General features: G+C 53.5%; 1 protein-coding gene and 1 non-coding gene across 5 annotated transcripts; one reads left to right on the top strand and one right to left on the bottom strand.

Moving 5' to 3' along the window:
• The first annotated feature begins 581 nt into the window (after positions 1-581).
• Positions 582-26,787, top strand: JUP (junction plakoglobin). Of its 4 annotated transcripts, NM_001004024.3 has the most exon segments (17): positions 2,671-2,726; positions 3,252-3,276; positions 12,258-12,377; positions 12,609-12,824; positions 15,257-15,516; positions 15,751-15,989; positions 16,749-16,950; positions 17,780-17,924; positions 18,051-18,154; positions 19,931-20,269; positions 21,469-21,624; positions 21,833-21,952; positions 23,990-24,140; positions 24,247-24,368; positions 25,159-25,198; positions 25,481-25,646; positions 25,988-26,787. In NM_001004024.3, coding segments are annotated over 13 exon segments (2,238 nt in total). In that variant the 5' UTR covers positions 2,671-2,726; positions 3,252-3,276; positions 12,258-12,377; positions 12,609-12,616; the 3' UTR covers positions 25,633-25,646; positions 25,988-26,787.
• On the bottom strand, positions 24,530-24,602 carry TRNAG-UCC (transfer RNA glycine (anticodon UCC)). Its single transcript has one exon. It is a non-coding gene; the product is annotated as a tRNA-Gly (tRNA).

Here is a 26,787-nt window from a genome sequence, read left to right as displayed (position 1 = left end):
AGAAAAAAATCCCAACCCAGAAAAAAGCCTATGAAATGCTATATTAGTATGTTATTACCACTTTGTGGCAAGGGTGAATAAGCTCAAAGAAGCATCATGCCTGACGCTGAGTTGGCTGGCCAGTGAAGGCGTCTGTCCTTTCCCATGGCGCACCCTGACTCACCTGTTGGGCAGGTAGGGGGAAGGGGAGAGTAATCAGCCTTACCTGCTCGGAGGTAGGGTGGGGCAAGACACACCCCATCCCTCCCGTTGGTTCTTTCCTTAGACTTACTGACAGTTCCTTGCCCAATCAGGAGGAAGTAACCTTCAATCTGCCAATAGGTACGGAGTTAGGATGGAACCTCAAGTTGGAGACCGTCCCTAGGGCCGAGTGGCAGTCCCTGAGGCCAATGGTCAGCGGATAAACAGAGGCGGCGGTGAAAGGGGACTGGACGCGAGACTCCACCCCCTCGATGGGACAGTCTGGCGAGGCAGCCAGTGAGCCCACATCGGCGGGTGGGCGTCTCCCTTAGGGGCGGAGCTACAAGGGGGCGAGAGGCGTGGCTTGGCTGTCAGGTCCCTTCGCCTTTTGTTCGGTTACTGAGTTGCTGCCTTGGCCAGAGTCTGGAGCAGCCGCCGCCCGAGCGCGCCGATCTCAGTTCGCAGCCCGCGCCGGCTCCCATCCCGGCCCGACCCCTACCCAGCCCGGCCAGGCTCCAAACGCAGGTGCGGACGATCGGGGGGCAGGTATCGCTGGGGCGAGGGAAGGGTAGCGAGAGGCCGAAAGGCCGATCCTCGTTGTCTCTGGGCAGGTAAGAGCCGGAGCCAGGGAGCGCCACCCTGCACTGGCGGCAGGGGGCGCGCTGGGGTCCTGGGCGCTGCTACCAACCGGGCGCGAGGTTCGCGCGGAGCGCTACTGGGGGCTCGGGGAGAGGGCGGGGAGGGGTCAAGGCAGGTGCCTCTGGATCGCGCGTCCCCCGGGGCCCGCGGAGCTCTCTCGACGCCGCGTCCCTGACTCTGGCCCTGCCTCTTGCGGGGGAGACTTTCACCTGCTCGGCCTGCTTCCCAGCGCTCACTCTGTAGTCAGGAATTTACTGTTTGGGAAACTTGCTGCCGCTGGTCTCTTTGGGGCCACCCTCACCCCACCTCACGCGTCATCCTCGCTTTCCCTCCCTCTCTACTCCCCCAGGCCTGGGTGGGGCCCTATTGTCTGCGCCCGGTTTGCCCAACTCTGGGGGCTGAGCGCACATTTTCCCAGCGACGCGGGCCCCACCTGCCAAGCAGGTGAGCACAGGAGTCCAGAGGCCCTGCCCTCCAGCTCTGCAAACCCTGTCGGGACTGTACCTGCGGCGCCTCCCTCGGCTCCGCTCCCTGGGTGCCGGGCTCTTAGCTCTGCCATCGGAGGCGGGATAGGACGGCAGTGGGATTGGTGCTGGGCCCGGCTTCCCCGTGCAGCCGGTGTCTGGCACCCGCGTCAAGAACTGGGGTCTGGGCGGAGGGGTCGTGCACGCCTGGAGAATTCACCCGCCCAGTTACCGCAGCTGAGGCTTCCAGAGTGTTATGGGAACAGGACTACCCTTGCTCTCTGTCCTCTTCTTGGAGGAAAATATCACCCCAAACAAACTTTTCAGGAAGAAGTATTCACCGCAGCTTTCCCTGGGGCTTTGCCTGCCTCCTGGCCCGGGGCTTCCCCCAAGGCTTAAGGGGTCCTTCCCGGAGCAAAGTCCCCTCCCCCAGTCGGCCAGGCTGAACCTGGGCTAGTGCCTGCGCTGTGACCCCGTCCACCCTGCCCCCACCTCCATCCTGTTTGCTGGGCCCCTGGGGCCCGAGATGGGGGCCGGAGTAAGGGGGGGGCGGTGGGTGGGCCAAAGGGGAAACAGCTTCTTCCTTCTCTTCCTGCCTCCGGGGACCACCACACCCCCTCGCAGGAGGCCTGCCCTACAGGCTCGCTCCCGATCTCTGCCCCCCTCCCCAGGAATGGGGGTGGGGCAGGGCCGGGCCTGCAGACTGAGGGTGGGGGGAGCGATTGCTCTGGTCTTTTTTTTCCCTGTCCCATCCCCCACGTCATTTAGCTGGCTGGTGACTGATCCGAAAAGCGGAGCGATGGGGCTGGATTTCCATTAGATTTCTAGGTTTTCGAAGGCACATTCCTTCTGGAGGTTTTTGCACCCACCTCCTTTCCTGAGAGAGTTCGAAGGGGAAAGGAGGAAGGCTTCAGCAGGAAGGGTTTCAGGCAGAGCTGCTTTCGCCGCCGCTGCCTACCCCCTCCTCCAGTTTCCTGAGAGCCCTTTCCCTGGCCTCCTTGGGGGAACAGAGTGGGGAATGTAAGAGCCAGGTTCTCCTTCAGTCCTGGGATAAAGGGAAGATTCGGGGGATCAGGGTTGCTTGCTCTGATTTGCTTGGGAAGACCCTTCCTACCCTACAACTCTACCGTGGGGGTAGATGGGAGAGTGGGGGTGAAGGTCAGAACCCTCCCCGCCCCCCAGGAGTGCCCTGGGTCGGGGGGGGGGGGTCCCATGCCTCTTTTGCTCCTGTGGGTGTCACAAGGGCAAGGAGTTTGGGCAAAATAACCTGTTTTCCCTCTTCTCTGTGCCAAAGTGGAGGAGGGGAAGGCGTTGTAATTACGCTGGTTAGATGATTAGTTTAGCTAATCTGGTTTGTGGCTGCGATGAAAAGATAATACTGAGGTGGGGAAGTATTGCTAGGAGGAGCAATACTTACTGGACTGGAAGGAGAGGCGGGAAAAGGTAGGATCCAAGTGGTCATTTCTTGGTAGATCAAACCTCAGCTAGAGTGACAGGATCCCTCTCCCTCCTTTCTCCCGGTCCCACCCCGAGCTCCAGTTACACCCCATTTCCTCTGGAACCTATGTTTGGGCTGCCAAGGATGAGGCTTTGAGACTGCATTGTGTGGAAATAAAAGGGTACTCATCAGGCAGGTACAGGTGAGGAGGTTCTCTCCCTGGCCTGGGAGTGCTTGGGGAAAAGAGCCACCTTAGAATGAGATGGGGGCAGCTGACTCCTGTACAGAAGAGCTGTTATTTGGACAGATGTTACAGTGGGGCAGTTCTGAGCATAGGGATTTAGACTTGGTTTGAGCTAGGTTTGGTTCCCAGCTCAGTCACTCATTTCCCATTGGAGTAGTCACTTCACCTGTCTGAACCTCAGTGATCTCCTGAGCAAAAATGATAACTTAAAAGACTAGGGACTACTTACAAATTCCAAGCACTTTCATTAATTGTTCTCATTTAATCCTTTCGATCATCCCTCTAGGCAAGCATCGTTCACCATTCTACAGGTGAGGAAATGGAAACTCAACTCAAGGGAGTTAAGTAACTGTCCAAGGTTGCACAGCGAGACCTGAGCAGGGCCACAGCTGGTATTTGGGTCCTTTGGCTCCAAGCCCAGAGCTCTTCCTGCTGTATCACTCCACTGAGGCTCTGGGAAGAAATTTTCTGCCATTGCTTTTTTAAGAGTCTCTGCTTGGGAGTCTGGGGAGATGAGAGTTCAAAAGGGCCCAGGATGGTGTGTGTGGGTGGTGAAGGTGGGGGCAGATTTGTCAGGGGTGACTCATGTCCCAGCCTCCAGCCTTCTGAAACCTCCCTGCTCCATGGCTTGGTTTACTGGAGGGGGCTGTTTCCCAAAGGCCAGGGGCTGTGGCGAATGTGTGGAGGAGGTTGTGACAGGGAGAGGAGGGCAGGGGTCAAAGCTGCTGCTGCCTCCCGGCTTGAGCTGGGCAGAACCACGGACTTTTCTGGGCTTGTCCCTGTATAGGAAGTGGGAGTTGTCTGCTTTGCTGGGGGCTGGAGCTGTGCCAAGCAAGTCAGCGGGTGGGGGGTGAGGTGGGGTTGGGGGGAGCTGTTCCCTGGGGAGTAGAGACAAATGAGAGTCAGATTTAGGACTGGGCCGGTGTCCTACTGGACTCTACCAGTCAGTGCTGCCAGGCTGTTCTTGGGCAGGAAGTTGGCTGTCCTCAGCTTTGGAGCTGGGAGCCCTGGGGGCTGGGAGTAGTTTTTCTGCTGTTGAGAAGGCCTTTCTGGTCTTGGGGGTGGGGTCAGCAGAGCCTTGGTCCTGGAGGGAGGGGTTGGTGTCCCTGTCCTCAGACCCGCCTGGCTCTGGCACGTCTGCCAGCTGGGCACCTGACACCCGGATGGACCTGGGAAATGGACCTCTATCTGTGTCAGTACAGCCTGGGTACTGAGCCTATTAGCCTTGGACTTCCAGATCACTTGAGATCAGGAGGGGACCCTAGGCATGGGGAATTACTGATCCTGGAGAAAAGAAGACTGAGGGGACTTGATGTGACAGACGAGGAAAGAGAATGAACTCAGTCCTGGCTGATTGCTACAAAGAGGGTGACAGGCTCGCAGTTTTCCACCCTTAGCTCCCCCAACCTCCCACCCAGAATACAGAAGTGATCAGGACTCTTTTTTTTTAATCTTTTTTTAAAAAAATTATTTATTTTTAATTGAAGGATAATTGCTTTACAGTGTTGCATTAGTTTTTACCAAACACCAACATGAATCAGCCATAGGTTTACCCATGTCCCCTCCTACTTGAACATCCCTCCCACCTCCCTCCCCAAGTCTATTTCTTTTTCTTCCTTTTTTTTTTTTTTTTTTCACCTTTTTGGCACGTGGGGGTCTTAATTCCCTGACCAGGGATTGAACCCGCACCCCCTGCGTTGGAAGGCAGAGTCTTAACCACTGCACCACCGTGGAAGTCCCCAGGATGCTTATGGAAGGAATGGAGGCTAGACAGGAAGAAGGACTTCCCACCTGTTAGAGATGAGGTCTTGAGTTGATAAGTAAGAGGGAGATGCCAGTGGAGGCTCAGAGTTGACTCTTCTCTGAAGGGAATGAAGCAGGGCCCCATCCATGTGAGTTGGGGAGGGCCAGCCTACCCCAAGAGAGCAGGCAGGAATCACTACTGTTTAGGGGCAAGTCTGAGGTCTGGTGGGTCCCTGCTGGGGAAACTTTTAGTCTTGTGTCTTTTGGGAGGAGAGACCTGGCTCCGAGAGGGGCAGGGAGCCATGAGCCACTTACCCACTGACCCCTGCGAAGAGAAAGAGCAGTGTGACTAGGGCAAGTCATCAGGGTTTGTGTCTCTGCAAGGGACACCATGAGGCTTGCCTCCTGGGACATGGTTGAATCTGGTGGAGGTCTTGAGAGGCATGGACTGCCCTGATTTCCAGCAGCTTCTTTGGCCAGGCCAAAGAGAAAACTCTCTGACCACTCCCCCTTTGCTCAGCCTCTTGGCACCTCAGCTGTTGGGGGCCCTCAGGGCAGGAAGCTCAGCTTTCTGTGACCTATGGAGTGTAGGTTAATAGGTCAGCTATCTTTCCTCACTGTGGGGACAGCAGATTCTTGTCTCTGGCAAGTGGCAGGCATGGAGGACAACTGAGACAGGGCTGGGCAGTCAATACACTGCTTATTTGGGGGTGAGTGGAGGTTGTACTCACTATGACTCCCCCTCCCGCTTGATTGAAAAAGTAATATCTGCTCACTTTGCAAAATAGTTGGAAAGTTTAGGAAAGTTTATGAGAGAAGAAAAAGTCATCCATAATCCTATCCTTTGAGGCATCTACTGCTAACATTTCTTTCCCTTCTCTTTTCTTAGCATGCTCCTGTTTCTCAGCCTTGCTCTTGGATGATCTCATGCTGTGTATACAATAACAAATTTTAAACAAACCTTTACCCAAATCCTGGTTTTCTCCAGCAAGTGCTGAACAGGGAAGTAACAGTTGGATCTTACTTGCTTTTCCAGGAGGTCAGGCAGCAATCCCTGCAGAATGAAACTCTGGGGAATCACAGCCTGAGGAGTGGACACAAGCTGGGGTTGGGCTCCCCAGGCCCTCGTGGTTGGGTGGGGACAGCAGGCCCTTGGGATTGAGATATGTCGCTGACACAAGTGAGTCTTTAGCGGTTGTTTCCTGAGGCTGGTAAAGTGTTTTTCCATTCCCAGGAGTCTTGGTTTGGGGTCTCTGCTGGTTTGGGATTTTTGCCCACCCAGGGTCCCCAGCAGGGAATGGATCTCCAGCTGGACTGCTCTCCAGGGGAGCCCTGAGGTTCCCAGGGTCCAGCCACCTGGCCGGGCATTTCCCTCTCCTTCAAGTCCCCTTCATTTTCCCACCCTGGTTTGTTTGCTTTGGGCAGGAGCCCAGAAGGAAGAAAATAAACAGCAGCTGGGTCGGCCTGACCTGAACCTCCTCCACCCCCAGCCAGGCCTGGGCCGCTGCTCCGGCTGTCCTCCAAACCGGAAGTGAGGGGTTTCCTCCGGAAGCTCAGGATGGGCTTCTGTGTCTTCTCCTGTCCCTAGAGCCCTGGCAATGGCTGGTGCCCATTTCAGTCTCTGCCCATTTGGAATGACCAGTCTGATGGGGGAGACCACAGTTTTGGCCAAGGAAATCTTGTCCACGGGTGGGGGGTGTTTCTCCTGGAGCCACTAGTCTGAGGGGAGTGGCCTCTCTGGGAAGCCCCAGCCTGACTAGGGGGAGATAGGGCTCTCAAGGGAAGTAGTCACATCTTTGTACTTCTAGAGTCTGTTTCCGACTGTGCTTGGGCCCGCCGGCCAAGTCTCTGCTGGAGCCAGAGACAGAGTGAGGAAGGGTGGGGGCTGGTGACCCTGCAGAGCCCAGCCTCTCCCCTGGGGCTGCTATGTAGGGAATGTCCACGCCTGACTGGCCTGCCCGCCCCCGACTGCAGACCACAGCACATGTGACCTAGGAGAGGGGCAGCACTGTTTCTGCCCCTTCCCTTCCCAGGATCTGGATATAACTCATCCTCCCCAACCATACCCTGTCCTCCAACCCCAGGGGCTCTGGCCTAGGACCAGGAGGCAACTCCCCTCCTAGCCCTTATCTGAGAGGTCAGGGAAGAGAAGCTTGGGTCTTAACCTTGGGTGTGCATGCACGCTAAGTCGCTTTAGTTGTGTCTGACTAACTGCGACCCTATGGACTGTAGCCTACCAGGCTCCTCTGTCCACGGGATTCTCCAAGCAAGAATATTGGATTGGTTGCCGTTCCCTCCGGCAGGGGATCTTCCTGATCCAGGGATCGAACCTGTGTTTCCTGCATTGGCAGACAGGTTCTTTACCACTAGCACCCCCCTGGGAAGCCCCTGGGGTATTGGCTCCTAAAAAGCAGGCTGGCTGCCAGCTACCTTACTGGGCCCATCTTTGCTGGCCCCTCTGCAACTTCTTTGCTTTCCTAATGGAAAGACACTTGCCTGGGTTGTTCCTATCAACAGAGGCCTTCTGCTTGTACCATCCACACAACTTAACAGTGGTCTGAAGAAAGCAGTGTCTTGATTGTCTCCACTTTATTTTTGGCTGTGCCGCTCAGCATGTAGGATCTTAGTTCCCGGTCCAGGGATTGAACTCATTCCCCATGCAGTGGAAGTGTGGACTCCTAACCTCTGGACTGCCAGGGAAGTCCCTGTCTCTCCACTTTACAGAGGAGGAATATGAGGCTTCAGGAAATCACATGACTTGCCCAAGGGCACAGGGCCAGTGTGAGGTGAGGCTGGATGGAGCTTTCCCCTGACTGCACCCTGTCCTCGGTCCCCTTCCTCTGTCACTGCCTGAGCCCGTGAGCTGCATCTACAGAGTCTGACCTCTGGCCCAAGGACCTTCTGGAAGCCCTGCCTGCTCTGTTGCAGTGCTTCTGAGCCAGGTCCCAGCACACCGCTCGGGCAACCAATTCCTGTTCTGATTTCCAGATGTGTGATTGAAACTTGGTGTCATACAGCCCAGCCCAGCTGGCGAGGGAAGGAGCCTGTAGCTCCGGTGGGAGTTTTTAAATTTATTTTTAATTTTTAAATATTTTTGGCCGTGCTGCAGTGCACATGGGATCTAGTTCCCTAACCAGGGATCGAACCTGTGTCCCCTGCAGTGGAAGTGCAGAGTGCTAACTCCTGGGGAAGTCCTGGGATTTATTTTTTTATTTCAGAGGTGGGCTGCACCCTGCCAGGACAGTCTTGGATTTAGAGTGCCCAGTGACAGCCCACTGGGTTGGCCATGCAGAGGAGGAGGCAGGAGTGGAAGGCAGTGTGCCCCAAAGCATCCTCATTGCTTGCTTGCAGATTCCTGGCCAGTATGGGCCAGTGGGGGAGGGGTCCTTTGCACCCCCTCTCCAGAGCCCCTGTTTTCTCTTCCTGCCCCTTGCGAGGTCCCCATCCCATCCTGTGATCTCTGAGCTGGCTTCTTCCTCCTGTGTCGCCAACAATAGAACCACTGCTAAACAAAGCGCCCCCATTCAGTTCAGAGCCCCGCCCTGTGTCTGGCTCTGCCCGTCTCCGGCCAGGGTGCCTGGGCAGGGCCCACGTCTGTCTCGCCTCCTTCCACCCTGGCTCTGACCAGGGGCATTGTGGTGGGTCTCCAGATCCAGGGCAGAGCAGGGTGAGACCAAACTGGGTGTGGCCTCCTCCGCCCTGGGAACTGCAAAACCAGCATTTTGGTTTCTTGTGAGAGAATTCCCCTGATTCTCCTGGGGAGTAGGTGAGAAGAGGTGGGGTTGCTTGACAGTCCTGCCTGAGGTCTTACTTAGATCTTTCCTGTACTGAGAGTAACTCCCTCCACCATCCTTTCTTCATGAAGAGTTCTGGTGTGTCTTCTCTGAACTGCTTTCTACCTCTGACCTTGCCCACCCTCAGCCTTTTCTTGACTGTCATAGGAACTCTGACTTTTTATGCCTAGAATCTTAGATATCAACGTTCCTCTGAGATCACCCAGGCCACTCTTTCTGTGGATGAAGCACAGAGAGGGAAAGCTGTTGCCCAAGGACACACAGCAAGTTGCCAGCAGAGCTGGGACTAGAACCTGTGACTCCTGATTTTGGAGCAGCCAGTGCTTGGCTCCACCTATGCTCCCTTCAGCTCCCTGCCTCCGGTCTCTCTGCAGGTGCCTGGCATTCTTTCCCTGATTCCAGGGTTTCCCCTCTGCCCCCAGATGCCCTGTTAGGAGCCAGGGGAAGAGGCTGGTTGGCAATGAGGCAGAGCTGGGCTTGAGCAGAGCACCACTGTTTTTCAGCGTGGCACTTGTTCCCTCATCTGGAAACTGGAATGATCAAATGCTGACCAGGGTTGCTTCTAGGAAGCATGAGATTCATTTGCTAATTAAGACACACGCCCCTGCCTCCATCCTTCCACTATGGTGGATCCTTTGACCTCCGTGAGGCTTCTGGCTCATTCTAGGCAGTTGTCCAGCCCTCAGCTTCTCTTAGCTCCAGGCTTGGGCTGGTCGGGGTGCTGAGGGGCCTGCTAGGAAACACCTCTCTTATGGCTAGCCTTGACCTCAAGGGTCCCTTTGGATCTGGGGCCAGCGAGTGGATTGTTCCTTAGGTTCTGGCCAAGGCCCGCATCTCTCACTTGGCTGAGAAGCACCAGGGGTAGGTGATGGTCTCTACTGGGAGCAGCGTTTTCTGGCTCAGATGGGCTATTTTTACTGATAGGGCTGGAGATACCCAGTTTTGTTTTTCTAATAACTCACTATAGAATAAACAAGAAAAATTATACAATCATCTCAAGAGATGTAGAAAGATCATTTGGTACCATTCAGCATCCATGGCACACAGGCCTGGAACTCAGCCCCAGCAGGGCCTTCCTTCTGCCTCTGAGTGCTAGTTTGAAATCTTTTTTTATTTTTGGTTGTTTTTTCCATTGGAGGATAATTGCTTTACAATATCGTGTTGCTTTCTGCCCTACATTAACATGAATCAGCCACAGGGAGATGTCCAGTTTGTCCTCAGCGAATCTGGCTGAGGCTCGGCGGCCAGATGGCAGCTCAGCTGTCTGCCCGGCAAAGTGGCCTTCGCAGGGTTAATGCAGCTGTCTTTACTGACGCAGTTTCATCTTCCTTCTCTGGGCTCGGATGTCCAAGGCTTCCTGCCTGAATTTTCTCCCTGGGGGCTGCTCGGAGACAGGCTTTCTCCTCCCAAACTCTCCTGTGTTCTCTGTCTTGTCTCTCCAGGGAAGGCAGGAGTGCTGGGTGGGCAGCGTGTGCTTAGGGCAGGGGCGAGGGGGAGGGCTCCCCCTGAAATAGCTGCATCGGCCTGGATAGCAGCTGGGCACATCTGGCGGCACTGAGCCTGCTTCTGTTTATCAGCCCGAAACTCTGAGTCACTTGGGGTGATGGGAGGAGAGGAAAGAAGCTCCAGGGAGTGGGCCTGGCTCCTGCCTCTGCCTGTTCCAGGTGTGCTTATAGGCAGGGGAGGGGAGGGGTCACCATAAAAGGCAGGGAAACCTGAAGGATCATTGGCGTCCTCCTGGGAGGTGGCGCTGGGCCTGTTCGGGAAGACATATCTGTGGTGACCTTTGTTCCCAGCAACGGACAAGGCTCACCAGCCACCGCAGCCTCGTCCCCAGCTGGTCTCCAACGCAATGGGACAACGGGTTTGAGGTGCTGGGTGCTACCTCCCCTCTGGGTGGGCCAGCCTGGGGTCTACTTGCCATCTGAGGCCACACTGGGTGTGCACAGACCACAGACAGGTGTCACTCACGCCCAAGCCTGGTCCCGGCTGTCATTTCTCTGCTGTGCCCCCTCACCCGGTGGGGCCTCAGTTTCCCCATCTGTAAATTGGGAAGAAGAGCATGTCCTTTGAAACCCACTTGTGAGGATGTTGGTTGTCTTGAAAGGCACCAGGTAGGCCCTCACCGGGGTGCAACTTCTCTCATCCCTTTTCCTGGCTGTTGGACTCTGGAGGTCAGCACTCGAGACAAGGGAGCTGGACAGACCAAGCAGGAGTCACCTTGCTGGTACAGAGTCAGGCCCAGCTATTCATGACCCTCAAGTGTCCCCAAGTTTCTGAATAGTAGCAGTGACTCCCCTGAGGCCTGCTCCACCCTGAGGTGAGAACACATCCTAGGGGAATACTGATACCCAGGCATGGCCACCGACATTGAGCACCTACTGTGTGGCCAGGTGCCCAGCTGGGTTGGTGGTGGGAGGTGGTGCTGCCCCATTTTACAGATGAGGATGGGGGTTCAGCTGAGCTGTGAATGGCCCGGGAGTATGTGGCTGAGGTCTGAACTGGTTGGTGGGACTCAGAATTCTGCGGAAGGCTTCTAAGAGCTGGGGTGCCAGAGAGATGGGGTTCTTAAGGCCTGAGCCTCTGGGGTCACTCCTGATCCTGCCCCATATGCAGAAGATTCTGGAGTCTCTGAGGCTCCCAGAGAAACCTGTCTGACTGCTTCCCTGCCCCACCTGCTTTCCCAGTTTCCCACCCAGTGCCTGGGGTGTAGTTGCCTCACCTTGCAGCCCTTCCCAGGAGTCCCAGTGAATGGGGGTGGGCCTTCGGGACCCTAGAAGTTGCTGGAGGCTCTGAGTGACGTCTCTTGTCTTGGGGGTTTGGGGCTGTGGGCCGCAAGGTGAGTGAGCCCGTTACTGCCAAAATCTGGCTTTCTCTGCCCACTGAAAGTGAAGTCACTCAGTCGTGTCTGACTCTTTGCGACGCCGTGGACTGTGGTCCACCAGGCTCTTCCATCCATGGGATTCTCCAGGCAAGAATACTGGAGTGGGTTGCCATTTCCTTCTCCAGATCTTCCTGACGCAGGACATCTTCCTGACCCAGGGATCGAACCCAGGTCTCCCGCATTGCAGGCAGACGCTTTAACCTCTGAGCCACCAGGGAAGCCTGAATTTAAAAATACAGAGATAGAGCTTAGAGGAAATAGAAAGGTAGCTTTAATCCTCAGCCGGCAGAGGGGGAGAACACAGTAGGTTTGTGCCTCAAGAACTGTTTCCCCCTCTTCCATAAGGAATCTGAAGGGTTATATAAAATGAAGGCTCGCAGTCAGGGGTAGGTGATGATAAACAAACGTATAAGGATTTTGCGTCCTCTTCTTGCATTGTTTCAAAAGTAGTCATAGGCTGGCATCAGGTAGCCCGGTAATTGGATCTGGTAGTCCCAGTCCCAAAGCCCAGGAGTTGAGGCCATTGTCTTTTGTGTATTGTAATGTGGCCTTCTTTCTATAATGCAAAAAGAGAAAACTACCAGGTGTGGTCTGCAAAGAGAGTGCTGTGAAGGTGAGCACCAGATACAGGATGTAATTAGCATGAAATCAAAGGATGATAGGCACAAAATATAGCTTAAGCGGAGTTAGGGGGCAGAAAAGCAAACTTAGACTACAGGTTTGTTGTTGTTCAATCACTAAGTTGTGTCTGACTCTTTGCGACCCCGTGGACTGCAGCTCCCCAGGCTTCCCTGTCCTTCCCTGATTAGGAACAGTTAAAGTGAAAACTAGGGGTAATCTGGCCTGCTCACTTTATGTTCTTTGTTCTCAGGAAAGAAAAGAAAAACTCATTCTTTGTTCCTTTTCACTGCAATAAACCCAGGGCTGGGTTGGAGCATCTGGCCCTTTAAGGCACCTGTCTCCGTGGGGTTCATCCCACCCTGGGCTGGAGGTCAGGACAAGCTCAGGACTCACACCGGGTGTCCCACCCTGGGTAGTCCTCCCTGGGTTTGGTTCCTTGTGCCTCCCACCCTCCTCCACAGCCCACTGGGGCCCTTGGGGCCATGGTTGGGGGAAGGGGTGATGGGCAGGGCCTGGGTAGAGGCTGGAGATGGGGGCCGAGCCAAGTGATGGGATGTCCCACCTGGTCAGCTAATTTCCTGCCCCTCTTCTGTGTCCCCAGCAGCCACCATGGAGGTGATGAACCTGATCGAACAGCCCATCAAGGTGACCGAGTGGCAGCAGACATATACCTACGACTCTGGCATCCACTCGGGGGCCAACACCTGTGTGCCCTCGCTCAGCAGCAAGGGCCTCATAGAGGAGGATGAGGCCTGCGGGCGCCAGTACACGCTCAAGAAGACCACCACCTACACCCAGTCGGTGCCCCCGGGCCAAGGTCAGGACCCCTGGGGACTCTTCTGTGGGGCTATCCCAGCAGAAAAGCAGCTGGCTCCTGGAGGGAGGTGAGGGTCAAAGGAGGCAGACCTCAGGAGGCTCCCAGTCTTCTGAGGGAGGCTCAGCTCCGGTGCTTAGACTCAGCAGTCTGAGGGAGGAGGCACAGCATCTTCACAGCGCCCCTCCATCTGGGAGGGAGGCAGATTCCCATCCCGTGAACCTCTAATAAGAAGGGGAGGCATAGACCCTGCACACCAGTCTGATGGAAGAGGCATGGTCCTTGCCTTCCACGAACGTACGGAGTGCTAAGGAGGCACCCTGCTACCCTCAGGGAACCCAGAGGCTGGGGGAAGACACAGTCCTTTTGCTCAAGTACACAGTGGGGGCAGAGCCCAGTTGTGGGGCTTGGTCAGAGTGGGGATGCCTGCCAGCCCAGGGTGCCCTGCCTGTCTGGGGGAAAGGAGGGTCCAGTCCCATCTGTAGCCCACAGACGGCTCTAGGGCCCTGAATGGTGTGGTATGGTGAGCCTTGGGAGCTGGGGAGGGTGGAGAACAGGTGGTGGCAGCCCGGGCCACTGCAGTGCTCAGCCTCTGCACCCCAGGGAGCTCCTCCTGACAGCATGCAGAGGCCTCTCCGCTTGGCGGGGCCAGGCATTGTGTTGGTTGCTAAAGTGCAGATTCAAGGCAGGAAAGCCATGTGGATGTCCCCTCCTTCCCAACTAATGGGAGTGGGGAACCTCTGTCTCCCTCTCCTCTGGGCTTTGGGACACTCACCAGGGCAGGGCTGCCTGGGAAACTGGGATACCTGTCTCTGGGACTTCCAGACTTACCAGGGGGTGGAGCCTGGACTGAACTGAGAGCCCTTCTCCTATTTTGTGAATCCCACAGTCCCAACTTCCCCTGTCATCCATTGTATTCTATTGGGTGACCCTCTGGGCCTCTATTTGCTGCTGCTGCTGCTGAGTCACTTCAGTCATGTCCGACTCTTTGTGACCCCCATGGACCGTAGCCCTCCAGGCTCCTCTGGTCATGAAATTCTTCAGGCAAGAATACTGGAGTGGGTTGCCATGCCCTTCTCCAGGGGCTCTTCCTGTATCTCCTGCGTCTCTTGCGTTACAGGCAGATTCTTTACCACTGAGCCACCGGGGAAGCCCCTGGGCCTCTATTTAGCTGACCATATAATGGGTGAATTGCCTCCTTTGGGGAGGTTGAGGGTGTAATTAGAATCATGAGATTTCAGGGTTGGAAAGAGACAGAGGTTGTATCATCCTACCCCTACCTGATTGTTAAGGGAGGGGCATAGAGTCAGGGTTGGGTTCTGGAGTCAGGCTGTCTGGGTTCCGGTCCCAACTCGGGTTCTTATAACCTCTCTGTGTCTCAGTTTTCCCATCTGTAAAGTGGAGATAATAATAGTCCTTGCCTTGTAGGGTTGTAAGATTAAATGAGAAAAATATAAGGACTGCACTTAATTCACTGCTGGGCACACAACAAGTATAGGCATAGGACTTCCCTGGTGGTCCAGTGGTTAAGGCTCTGCGCTGCCAATGCGGGCGACACGGGTCCAATCCCTGATTGGTGACTGAGATCCCACATGCTGTGCAGCATGGCCAAAAGACCTTTAAAAAAGTATAGGCACAAATTTTTTTTTTTTTACAAATTGAAGATTTGTGATAACTGCATGGATCAAGTCTATATGCGCCATTTTCCCAGCAGCATTTGCTTACTTCATGTCTCTGTATCACGTTTTAGTAATTCTTGCAATATTTCAAGCATTTTCATGATGATTCTCTTTGTGATGGTAATCTGTGATCAGTGATCTTTGATAATGCTGCTATGACTTGTTGAAGACTCAGATGATAGTCATCATTTTTTGGCAATAAAATATTTTAAAATTAAGATATGTACATTTTTTAGACACAATGCTATCACACACAAGATACTATAAATAGTGTAAACATAAGTTTTACATGCAGTAGGCAACCAAAAAATTCATGACTCACTTTACTGCAATATTCACTTCTTCATTGTAGTGGTAGGGAACTACGTATCTTTTATATATTATACATTATATAACCGTAATATCTTTTAGGTATGCCTGTACTCAAAAAATGTCAACTATTCCTTTTAATAATAATAAACTCTGACCTTATTTTTAGTGATATGTGCCAGGCACACGCTCCTTTCTTTTAAGAACAATTCACACCTATCATGTCATTTAATTCTCATAAGAATTCCCTGTGATGAACAGAACAGGAGGTGCCCCATTTTATCACTGATGACCTGAGGTGATGATGACCTCCTCAAGGTCACTGGTTAAAGGCAGAACTGTGAGTGGTGGACTGGAAGTCAGCCCAGAGAGCCCAAATGGGATGCCTGCTCCCCAGTGTCCCCCTGCCCGCTTCCTGCAACTCAGTCCCTCTTTGCTGGCCCCCAGGTGACCTGGAGTACCAGATGTCCACAACCGCCAGAGCCAAGCGGGTGCGGGAGGCCATGTGTCCCGGTGTGACAGGAGAGGACAGCTCGCTGCTGCTCACCACCCAGGTGGAGGGGCAGACCACCAACCTGCAGCGGCTGGCTGAGCCATCCCAACTCCTCAAGTCGGCCATCGTACATCTCATCAACTACCAGGATGATGCTGAGCTGGCCACCCGGGCCCTGCCTGAGCTCACCAAGCTGCTCAATGATGAGGACCCGGTCTGTGAGGGCCTGGCCAGGGTGGAGGCAGGACAGGGAGGGGAGAGTCAGAGGTCTGTAGGAGAGGGCTCTGCCTGGGGTGGAGAGAGGTCATTTCCAGAGCCTCATCAGTGGGAAGTCTGACCCAGGTCTGTCTGAGCGTTGTGGAGGTGTCTCCTGGCCCTTCCTGCTCACAATGGCAGCTGTCTCAGCCCGTCTGCTCACTCCCTCCCCTCCTCCTCCTTACCCCCCAAGGTGGTGGTGACCAAGGCGGCCATGATCGTGAACCAGCTGTCGAAGAAGGAGGCGTCTCGGCGGGCGCTGATGGGCTCGCCCCAGCTGGTGGCGGCTGTCGTGCGCACCATGCAGAACACCAGTGACCTGGACACGGCCCGTTGCACCACCAGCATCCTGCACAACCTCTCCCACCACCGCGAGGGGCTGCTTGCCATCTTCAAGTCGGGCGGCATCCCTGCCCTGGTCCGCATGCTCAGGTACCCACCCCTACTCCCTGCAGGAACCGGGGGTGTCCCCTCCCTTGGACTTCCCTGTCTTCCATAGATTTATTGAGCACCTACTGTGCCAGGTGCAGAACCACGCCCAGTCCTGATGCTCAGCTGCTCACAGCCTAGCGGGGGAGACAGGCAGGTAACTCTCAGGTTATTTATCAGGATACAGTGTAGATGACGGCAAAGGTGTGCCCAAGATTGGTCAGTGGAGCTCCAAGAAGCTGTTCACTCTGATGGCAGGGGTTTGACAGAGGAGTGGACTTTGATTGGTGTAGATGACGGGAAGAGTATTCCAGGCAGAGGGAACAGCCTGTGCAAAATCCCTTGCCACCTTTATCTTTCCCTGCCTTGCAATGTTGAATAGCCTTTTTCCTGATCCCCATACCCAGCTGCAAGTTCCTTAAGGGAGGAAATACTGATCTTACTCCTGAGTCCCTTGCAGGCCTTTCTAGCATGATGCCTTCCACATGGCAGTTACTCCAGTGTCCAGGGGACCAACTCAGTAGGGACAGGTGTGCTTAGCACCGAGCTGGGAGTCCAGAGCAAGAGGAGTCATGGTCTCAGTGGAGAGAGGAGAGGTGCTGCGTGCTCTGTTCATAGAGATGAGACTGGACTCAAGGGACAATGAAATTTTAGTAAAGAGGTATTTCCATAGAGGTGTCAGTACTGGGGAAGGCTTCCTACAGGAGGTGACCCACATTTACCTGGAACCTGACTCACGTGAACCCTCTACCCCAATCCCAGCTCCCCTGTAGAGTCGGTCTTGTTCTATGCCATCACCACGCTGCACAACCTGCTGCTCTACCAGGAGGGTGCCAAGATGGCAGTGCGCCTGGCAGACGGGCTGCAGAAGATGGTGCCCCTGCTCAACAAGAACAACCCCAAGTTCCTGGCCATCACCACCGACTGCCTGCAGCTCCTGGCCTATGGCAACCAGGAGAGCAAGGTGGGCTGAGCCCTGTCGTCCTCACACAACCACGTGCTTCCTCCAGTTCTTCCTGCCCCCAACCAAGACCTGCATCCCCCATGCCATCCCCCTCCATCCAGCTGCAGCTTCGGGTCACTGCTTCCTTATTCTTTTTAGGTTAAATGTATATATGTAAATTCTGATGTCATGTTTCATCATACTACTGAATATTTTGAGGATAAGGGAAAGAAAAATGATCCTCACACAACCATGTGCTTCCTCCAGTGCTTTCCTGTGGGCGTTTTTTATACAGCTGTAGTCATAATTTACAACTTGGCATGTTTCCTACTAATGTATGATATTAAAATTATTATTATTGCTTTTTTGCTACTCTGTCCTCAAAACCACCCTTTATAAGAGCAAATAACATTTCATTAAATGGAGACTCCAGACTTTATCCTGAGGAAGGGCATTTAGGTTGCTCCTGATCTTCAATTTTTATGAACAATGCTATAATGAACATATTCAAGACACAGCTTTTCCCAAAAAGTAGGAATTTTTTTCATCAGTAGGGTTAAGGATTTTTAATATTTCTAAGCTTTTACAAAAATTTCCAGGTACTTTCCAAAAGGATTGCCTTACTTACAATGCCATCAGCAGCAATGTATGTTAGTAGTCTCACCTCATCCTTGCCAGCATTGTGTATTATCATTTCTTTCAACATTTGGCTTATTTAGTAGTCACAAAAGCTATTCAGGTTTTGGATGAAGCTCAGTAATAACAGCTCTGTCACCTACCCTCCCTTCCGTCCTTGTTCCTTGCCAGAGACCCCATCTGTCTCACACTCATTTCCCCCCTCCCCCCACAGCTCATCATCCTGGCCAATGGAGGACCCCAGGCCCTCGTCCAGATCATGCGCAACTACAGTTATGAGAAGCTGCTCTGGACCACCAGCCGCGTGCTCAAAGTGCTGTCCGTGTGTCCCAGCAACAAGCCTGCCATTGTGGAGGCTGGTGAGTACTGCAGCCCGTGAGGATGGCCCATGTAGCCAGGTGGGTGGGGGCGGGGCCCCTGATCAGCCACCAGGCTCAGTCCGCTGTGCTCCCCTGTGGCTGACATGTGCTCATCTCCTACCCCAGGTGGGATGCAGGCCCTGGGCAAGCACCTGACGAGCAATAGCCCCCGCCTTGTGCAGAACTGCCTGTGGACCCTGCGCAACCTCTCTGATGTGGCCACCAAGCAGGTGAGGGAGGTGATCAGGCCTGTGTCCCCCTCCTCAGCTGTCTTTCTGCATCCAGCCTCCTGTCTGGGAGTCTGACCTTAGGAGCCTGAGACCCCTAAATCTTGCTCCACTGTGGCTGAGGCTGGACGTGCCCTTCATCCCTTTAGCTAAAGGCTCTAATCCCTCTGAGGGGTTTTGGAAGAGGACTAGAGGAAAGGGGCTGATGGTTCCAAGCAGGGGTTCAGCTGGTACCAGAGGAGCAGTTATGCCCTAGACGTTGGGCAGGGAGCAGTAGTGTGCAGGCGATGGCTTGGGGGCCCTGGGTGGCTAAAAACAACTTAAGGAAAAATGCAGTTTCAGGACAAGTCTTCTGGTTCCTCCTTTAGACCTGTCTGTCATTGCTAAGAATTACATCAATGTTCTAGGCTCAGTTAAGCACTTGGGACACTGGCTTCTTTACCCCTTTCAGTACCTGGAGGTAGAGTGTGGGGCTCGTTGTTAGCTGAAGAAACAAAGGTTCAAGTGGTACATATATACAATGGAATATTACCCAGTCATTAAAAAGAATGAAATAATGCCATTTGCAGCAACATGGATTGACCTAGAGGTTGTTATTACACTAAGTGAAGTAAGTTGGACAGAGAAAGACAAATATTATATGACATCACTTACATGCAGACTCAAAAAAACGATACAAACGAATTGATTTATAAAACAGAAACAGACTCACAAACTTAGAGAATGAATTTATAGTTACTAGGGTGAAAATTGGGGGGCAGGGATAGATTGGGAGTTTGGGATTGACATGTGCACACTGATATATTTAAAATAGATAATCAACAAGGACCTATTGTATAGCACAGGGAACTCTGCTCAGTACTCTGTAATGACCTAAATGGGAAAAGAATTTGAAAAATAATAGATACATGTATATATAACCGAATCACTTTGCTGTACAACCAAAACTAACACAACATTGTTGATCAACTATAATCCAATATAAAATAAAAATATTAAAAAATTTTTCAACTATATCCAATATAAGATAAAAATGAAAAAAAGAATATTTTCAACTGTACTCCAAGAAAAAATAAAAATTAAAAAAAAAGAAATTTTTCATGGGCAAAAAAAATGAAGAAGAAATAGAAACAGGCTCAGGGAGTTAAGAAATGGCCTTGGTCATGGCTAGTAGACAGCAGAGTTGGGATGTGAACTCAGGACTGTCTGTCCCCAGCGCCTGGGGTTCTTATATTCTCCCACAAGGCCCACGTGGCTCTCCCTGGGAGAAATGAGGTTTCTGGCTTAGGGATGTTTCCTGAAGGCAGATTTGGCTTGGGGACCACTGAGTGTGCAGCAGCAAAGGCCCAGAAAGGGAAGAAGCATGTAAAAGTGGTTCAAGTGGGCCACTGCAGCATGGCTCAACAGCTTCATTCTGGCCTAGGGGCCTCCCTCGGCCTGAGTCCAGTCCTGTTGGGTCTGAGGACCCAGAGGAGGAGTCGGAGGGGCTGGAGAAGAGAGCATGGGCTTAGAGATAAGTTTGGGTTCAGATCTGGCCCATGAGCTGTGAGTCTGTGAGCCAGGCCCTCAACCTCTCTCAGCCCCAGATCCTCCATGGGTAGAACTGCCGTCTCACGGGGTGTCGGCAGGATTGTAGGACTGAAGATTCTCAGGGCCCAGGGAGTCTGTACTGAGTGGGCTGGAGACCCCCACTTAGGCCATCTCGCTCCCCTGGACATACTCGGGAAGCCCCTGCGTTTGGGGTTTTCCCTCACTCTCCACTGCTTTCCCCAACCCCAGGAGGGCCTGGAGAGCGTGCTGAAGATTCTGGTGAACCAGCTGAGCGTGGACGATGTCAATGTCCTCACCTGTGCCACAGGCACTCTGTCCAACCTGACATGCAACAACAGCAAGAACAAGACGCTGGTGACACAGAACAGTGGTGTGGAGGCGCTCATCCACGCCATCCTGCGCGCGGGCGACAAGGATGACATCACGGAGCCCGCTGTCTGCGCCCTGCGCCACCTCACCAGCCGCCACCCCGAGGCCGAGATGGCCCAGAACTCCGTGCGTCTCAACTATGGCATCCCAGCCATCGTCAAGCTGCTCAACCAGCCCAACCAGTGGCCACTGGTCAAGGTACTGCCTGCTGCCCAGTGGGGCCAGGCGAGGGGAGGAGCTCTGAAGACAGTATTAGAGCCTCCACAGTCCATGGTGGCTCTGCTCCCGAGACCCAGAATCCTCCTATCTTGTAGCTTGGCCATCAGTTAGAATAGAACTTCAGAGTTGAAGGCGCACAGGACCACCCTGGGTGGTCTCAATTCAACTGCAGGCTCAGATTCGGTAGGCCTGGGGTGGGCCTGAGACTCTGCATTTCTAACGAGTCCACAGGTGATTTCGGTGGTCCACGGGCCACAGTCATTATGCTAGAGGGTCTGGACGCTCAAAGTCGTCCTCATATGAATGGATGGGTGAGGTCACCTCATCCATGTATTCTAGCCCCGGAGAAGTGGAAAAGCCCTGAAGGGCTGGCAGCGACCAGAAAGTGAGACCACTTCAGCCCATACTCAGGAACTTGTTCCTGTGGCCACGCCTGGATGGAAGGGTGTCAGTACTGTGTCATGTGTCCTGCTCAAACTCAGGAAGGATGCTAAAGAGACAAAGGGTAGAGAGGGTTCTGGTGACACTTGGTGTCTGCCATTGGGAGCCAGGGAACCTGGAGGCTGCCTGGGTAGAGGACAGATGTGTCAGTTCCCTGTCACAGACAGGGGAGGGGAGGGTGAGCCCGGGCAGAGCTGTAGGTGTGTGACATCTGGTGCCAGAGTAAGGGAGCGACTATAGACAGGGTCTTGTCAGAGGTCACCAGAGCCAGCTGGCAGGGTGGGAGCCTGGGGCAGAGACCTCGTTCCAGATCCCACTGCTTCAGCTGGATTACATTGTGAGTGTCACCAATACAGGAGGCTTTCGGGTCAACCCTAGCGAGGACTCCCTGATAATCAGAGTTTGGGAACCATCAGAAAAGCAAGACTATATTGTCCGTGAGGGAGCGTTAAGAGAGAGGGAACAGGGGTGAGGGTCAAGGTATGGGGGCTGGTGGAATATTCTGGAATGGAGTATCATTTTAGCAAGGGCTATTAGAGTCTGACATGAGGAACAACAAGATCATATGGAATAAGGGGCATGGGCTGGGAGAAGCATCATTCTCTGGAGACCTTCCAGCACATCCATGGCTGGCCTGGGGGAGAAGAGACCAGGGGGAAGGAGGAGATGATGCTGGAGAAGTGGGATCCTCCAGATGTCCACGAAATGCCCTTGACGGGTGCCCTTTTTCTTGCCAGGCAACCATTGGCCTGATCAGGAATCTGGCCCTGTGCCCAGCCAACCATGCCCCACTGCAGGAGGCAGCGGTCATTCCCCGCCTTGTCCAACTGCTGGTCAAGGCCCACCAGGATGCCCAGCGCCATGTGGCTGCTGGCACACAGCAGCCCTACACGGTAAGTGAGCTGCTGGGGCCTGTGACCGCCCGCCCTGAGAGTCTGGCTGCCCTCTGTGCGAACATGTGTGCACATGAGCACGTGACTAGGGAGGCAAGTTGCCATTGAGGCAAACTCTATGGACCAGTGAGGTTTGTCAGTGTCCTGGAAGGGGGTGACCACTCCCTAGGCTCACTGTTGCTATACCCCAATGGCTCTTCTCGTGCAGGATGGTGTGAGGATGGAGGAGATTGTGGAAGGCTGCACTGGAGCCCTGCACATCCTTGCCCGGGATCCCATGAACCGCATGGAGATCTTCCGACTCAACACCATCCCCCTGTTTGTGCAGGTGAGTCTGGGGCAGGTGGGCAGGAGAGGTTTCCCCCAGCCCTTGCTTTACCCCACTGCTGAAACGGGAATGTTTGAGGCAGTCTGGGCCAAGCATCAAGAGGTCTTTGGAAGCATTTGGAGAAAAGTGGCCACACCAGACGTGATCACTTAGCAAACTCCAGCATGGGAAAGCCTTTCCAAGCTCAGAGGTAAAGGAAGAGTCCACAAACGCAAACAGCAAGTATTCTTAGTGTCAGAAACAACATTAAGGTTTTAATGTCAGAAATAGCCTAAAACCATTAAAAAGTAAACAGCAAACTGGAAAAATATTTGCAAGCCTCGCAACAGACAAGAGTTTAATATCTTTCATATAAAAGGCTCATTAATAGTAAACCTCAGTAGTTATCTACAGAGAGGCACATATAACTCCCAGGTGGTTCATAAACAAACAGTGCTCTATCAACCCCAGGAGTTTAAAAGAAAGGAAGCCTATCCCACAGGGAGAGCCCATTTTCCACTATCAAATTGGCAAAGAAAAAAAAACGGGAGTGCTTTGTGCTGGTGAAGATGCAATAAAATGGGCAGTCTTATACCCTGCTGGTAGGAAGATAAGGTGGTAAAACCTCTCCAGGAAGCAACTTTGTGATGTGTATAGACAGCCTTGAAAATACTGGTATTCTTTGATCAAGGAGTACAGGTCTGGGACTCTCTATGAAATAACATAATGTAATTTAAAATGTGGCATAAATGTATATGTGCAGCTGACAATTGCACTGTTACTAACAATAATTGAAAATTAACTGTCCAGTGATAAGAGAATGGTTAAAAAAAGAATGGTCCACTATATCATGTGGACATAGACAATGGTGTTCAAGAATTTTCAGTTTTTGAATTTTTTCCCTTTAATTATTAATGTTCAGAGTAAGGAATTTGTGCTGGTAGCTACTTCCACTTGTGATGGATGAGGTTTTTAAATTTCCATTGTTGTTTTGCTTTGTAGCATTCTCCTTCTCTCTTGAGTACCAGTATGAACTCATAAATATTGTTTGTTTTTTGGCCATGTTTCTTCTCAGGCTGGCAGTTAGTTCCCTGAACAGGGATCAAATCCAGGCCCCCTGTAGTGGGATAGCAGAGTCTTAGCCACTGGGCCACTGGGGAAGTCCCTGAACTCATAGATTTTTAAGGAAAAGTTACTGAATAATATGGGGAAATGCTTTATGCTACAAAGTCTGATTAAAAAACAGGAATCAGGGACTTCTCTGGTGGTCCCATTGGTCAAGACCTTGCCTTCCAGTGCAGGGGGTACAGATTTGATCCCTGGTTGGGGAGCCAAGATTCTACACGCCTTGAGGTCAAAACAAAACACAACAAAACATAAAACAAACAATATTGTAAAAAAGAAAAAAAAAAATGGTCCACATCAAAAAAAGTCTTAAAAAAAAGAATCAAATATGTGTTTATGACTGTGATGAAAATCCAATGGAAAGAAGCTGTGTCTGAGTAGAGGGTTGTGGCGGTTTTTTTAAATTAAAAGAATTTTTAAAAAATCTTTTGGCCTTCACCCTACTCCAGTGCTTTTGCCTAGAAAATCCCATGGACGGAGGAGCCTGGTAGGCTGCAGTTCACGGGGTCGCTAGAGTCGGACACGACTGAGCGACTTCACTTTCACTTTTCACTTTCATGCATTGGAGAAGGAAATGGCAACCCACTCCAGTGTTCTTGCCTGGAGAATCCCAGGGACGGGGGAGCCTGGTGGGCTGCCGTCTATGGGGTCGCACAGAGTCGGACACGACTGAAGCGACGCAGCAGCAGCAGGGCTTATAGAATCTTAGTTCCCCAAGGAGGGATTGCACCGACGCCCTGGTATTGAAAACAGAGTCTTAACCACTGGATCACCAGGGAATGCCCTGCGTTTCCTTTCTTTAGATTTTACTTAGACTTATCACATTTTTTACTATGAGCTTGAGTTATATCCAAAACTGGGAGGCGGAGATTGGCAGGGTGGTGAGGTGTGTTGCTGGCTCGCCTCACGCCCACCCCGCGCCCCTCTCCCCAGCTCCTCTACTCCTCGGTGGAGAACATCCAGCGCGTGGCCGCCGGGGTGCTGTGCGAGCTGGCCCAGGACAAGGAGGCGGCCGACGCCATTGATGCGGAGGGCGCGTCGGCCCCACTCATGGAGCTGCTGCACTCGCGCAATGAGGGCACCGGTGAGGGGCTGGGCTAGGCGCAAGGGGGCGAGCAGGGTGAGGAGGGAGGCTGGGGGAGGTGGAGGCAAGCACCTGACCTGCCTGGCTTGTCCTGTTCCCCGCTCAGCCACCTACGCCGCTGCCGTCTTGTTCCGCATCTCTGAGGACAAGAACCCAGATTACCGCAAACGGGTGTCTGTGGAGCTCACTAACTCCCTCTTCAAGCACGACCCTGCCGCCTGGGAGGCTGTGAGTATCCTGGGTTGGGTCGCAGTGTCTGGCTGTGCAAGTTTCGTACTGCACAAGGACAGCACTTTGTCGGGTGTGTGTGTGGGGGGTGTTATCATCTTGTCAGCTTCATAGATTTTAATTTTTTTTTTTTTTTAATATGCCGAATGGGGGAATCTTAGTTCCCCGACCAGGGTTTGAACCTGGGCCCCCTGCAGTGGAAATGCAGAGTCCTAACCACTGGATTGCCAGGGAATTCCCAATAGATTTTGATTTTATAATTCAATCATTTATGACCGTTCCCAGCAGATGAAAGTAATAGGTTGGACCATCTACTGTTTTTGACCTACAAAATGGCAATTTTATGTTCAAACTGATATAAAGTGTTGGGGCAGGAGTGCCTTTCCCTAACTTGCACAAAGGTGCTGTTCCAGGCTGACGGCTGCCCTGATCCTGCGAGGGGCTGCTCCTGACACCCATTCTTTAGTCCTCTCCCGGCTACTCCCCTCTCCAGGGCTGCCCTAATTCTGCAGGTGCCTCCAAGGGGTCTTCGCTTTTCCTTTGGCCCCTCTTTATCTGTTGTTTTTTGATTGCACAGCATGTGAGGTCTTAGTTCCCTGACCAGGGATCAAACCCGTGCCCCTTGCATTGTAAGTGTCTTAGCCACTGGACCACCAGGGAAGACCTCCTTGGCTCCTCTAGAGAAACATCTCTTGCTGCTCTTCTCTCCCCACCTCCCCCGCCCCAGTTCAGAGCCTGTGTTTCCTCCCTTCCCCTCTCCCCTAATGTTTCTCTCTGTCTCCGTCCTCAGGCCCAGAGCATGATCCCCATGAATGAACCCTATGCTGATGGTAAGTGGGTGCAGAGTTGCTCGGGACCCTGGAGTGCTGGGGCACAGGGGCGTCCTGTGTGGGTGTGTGTGAGCGAGGGAGCAGCTTTGTGTCCCCAGGGCCAAAGGACCAGTGAGAGTCACCGTAGTGTTCACACCAACTCCTGGCCAGGTCCCTGACTTGGAGTCCAGGTCCCTAAGTGGGGGTGGGGGGTCCGGCCCACTGGGGCAGGAAAGGGTGGAAGATGTGGCTGAGGGCTGTCCAGACCCTCGCAGAATAGCCTGAGACCCTTCTCCTCGCCAGACATGGACGCCACCTACCGCCCCATGTACTCGAGCGACGTGCCCATGGACCCACTGGAGATGCACATGGACATGGATGGAGACTATCCCATCGACACCTACAGTGACGGCCTCAGGCCCCCCTACGCAACTGCAGACCACATGCTGGCCTAGCTGCCCGGACCCGAGTATGGCGCCCCCTCCCCCTGCTTTGCAGCTCTCTCTCCCCCTGTGGGCTGCTGAGACTTGGGCTTCCCTTCCCTTAGGACCTCCTTCTCACGGGAGGCCTCTCAGGCTTTCCCTGAAACCCTGGCTCCTTTAGGGGGGAGCAAGCGTGGGGCCTCTGGGTGCTAAGCTGTCCCAGGGAAGGCATGCCTTGCCTGCCTTGTTCTGTTATCTTTGCTCTGGGCAGCGAGTTCCTGCCCCTTCTGTGGATGGTGGGCGGGTGACGCAGGAGTGGCATGAGCTCCCAGGGGCCACGGACCTGGCCTAACCCTGTATCTTTGTCTGCTCCCCCCCACCCCCCCAGGTGCGGTTCCCCATCTGAGAGGTTCTCCGTGCAGGTGATGGGGCCAGATAGCCAAGTGCCTGAACCCGGGCAGCAGGGCTGCAACTTCCTGCGGAGCCCCGTGCCTCCAGAGGTTCTCTGTGGGGTCTTTCTTGGGATGGTGATCTGCTCCTGCTTTTCTATTCTGGGCCGTGGGTCCAGGGCCCGATAACCTGTTCCCACCCCTGAGGCCCTGGCACTAAAACTTTAGACTCGAGGCACCCACCTTGTCCCCCCCCGAAGCTCCCCTCTCCTCCCAGGCTGCCCATCTCCAGTGGCTTGGGCCCCACAGCTCTGGCTTCTGATTTGGTCACTGAACTCCAACTGTGCTGAGCCCCCGGGATCTTCAGGCCCCAGGTTCAAGGCCAAAAGGCCCAGAATCCAAAGCTTGTCTTGGAAAGTTCAGGGATCCTCTGGGAAGATGGGGTGGAGACACGGAGAGATTGTTCCCACTTCAGGACACTGCCTGCTTCCTCCCCGGGACACTCAGTTGGCTTTGGCCCCTCCTAGGGGAGCTTGGGGACAGCGCCCTGGAACCTTCCTCCTGCCCACACAACTACCCTAGCTGACCCCTGAGAAGTGCTCTTGGCTGACCCCTCTGGTGTGCGGTGAGGGGCTTTCTCTTCCTCTTCCTGTTTCAAACTCCCCACCACCACCTCCTGCACACGGGTGTTGGGGGCTGGGGGAGGTCCCAGCAGAGTTTTATTATGATCGCTTTATGTTTTTGGTTATTGGTTTTTTTTGTATAGACCAAAGCAAAGAAAATAAAACTAACACACTGA

This window comes from Bos taurus, chromosome 19 (assembly GCF_002263795.3).
Source record: "Bos taurus isolate L1 Dominette 01449 registration number 42190680 breed Hereford chromosome 19, ARS-UCD2.0, whole genome shotgun sequence".
In the NCBI taxonomy this organism is placed as follows: domain Eukaryota; kingdom Metazoa; phylum Chordata; class Mammalia; order Artiodactyla; family Bovidae; genus Bos; species Bos taurus.
This window is presented reverse-complemented; position numbering and strand designations above follow the sequence as displayed.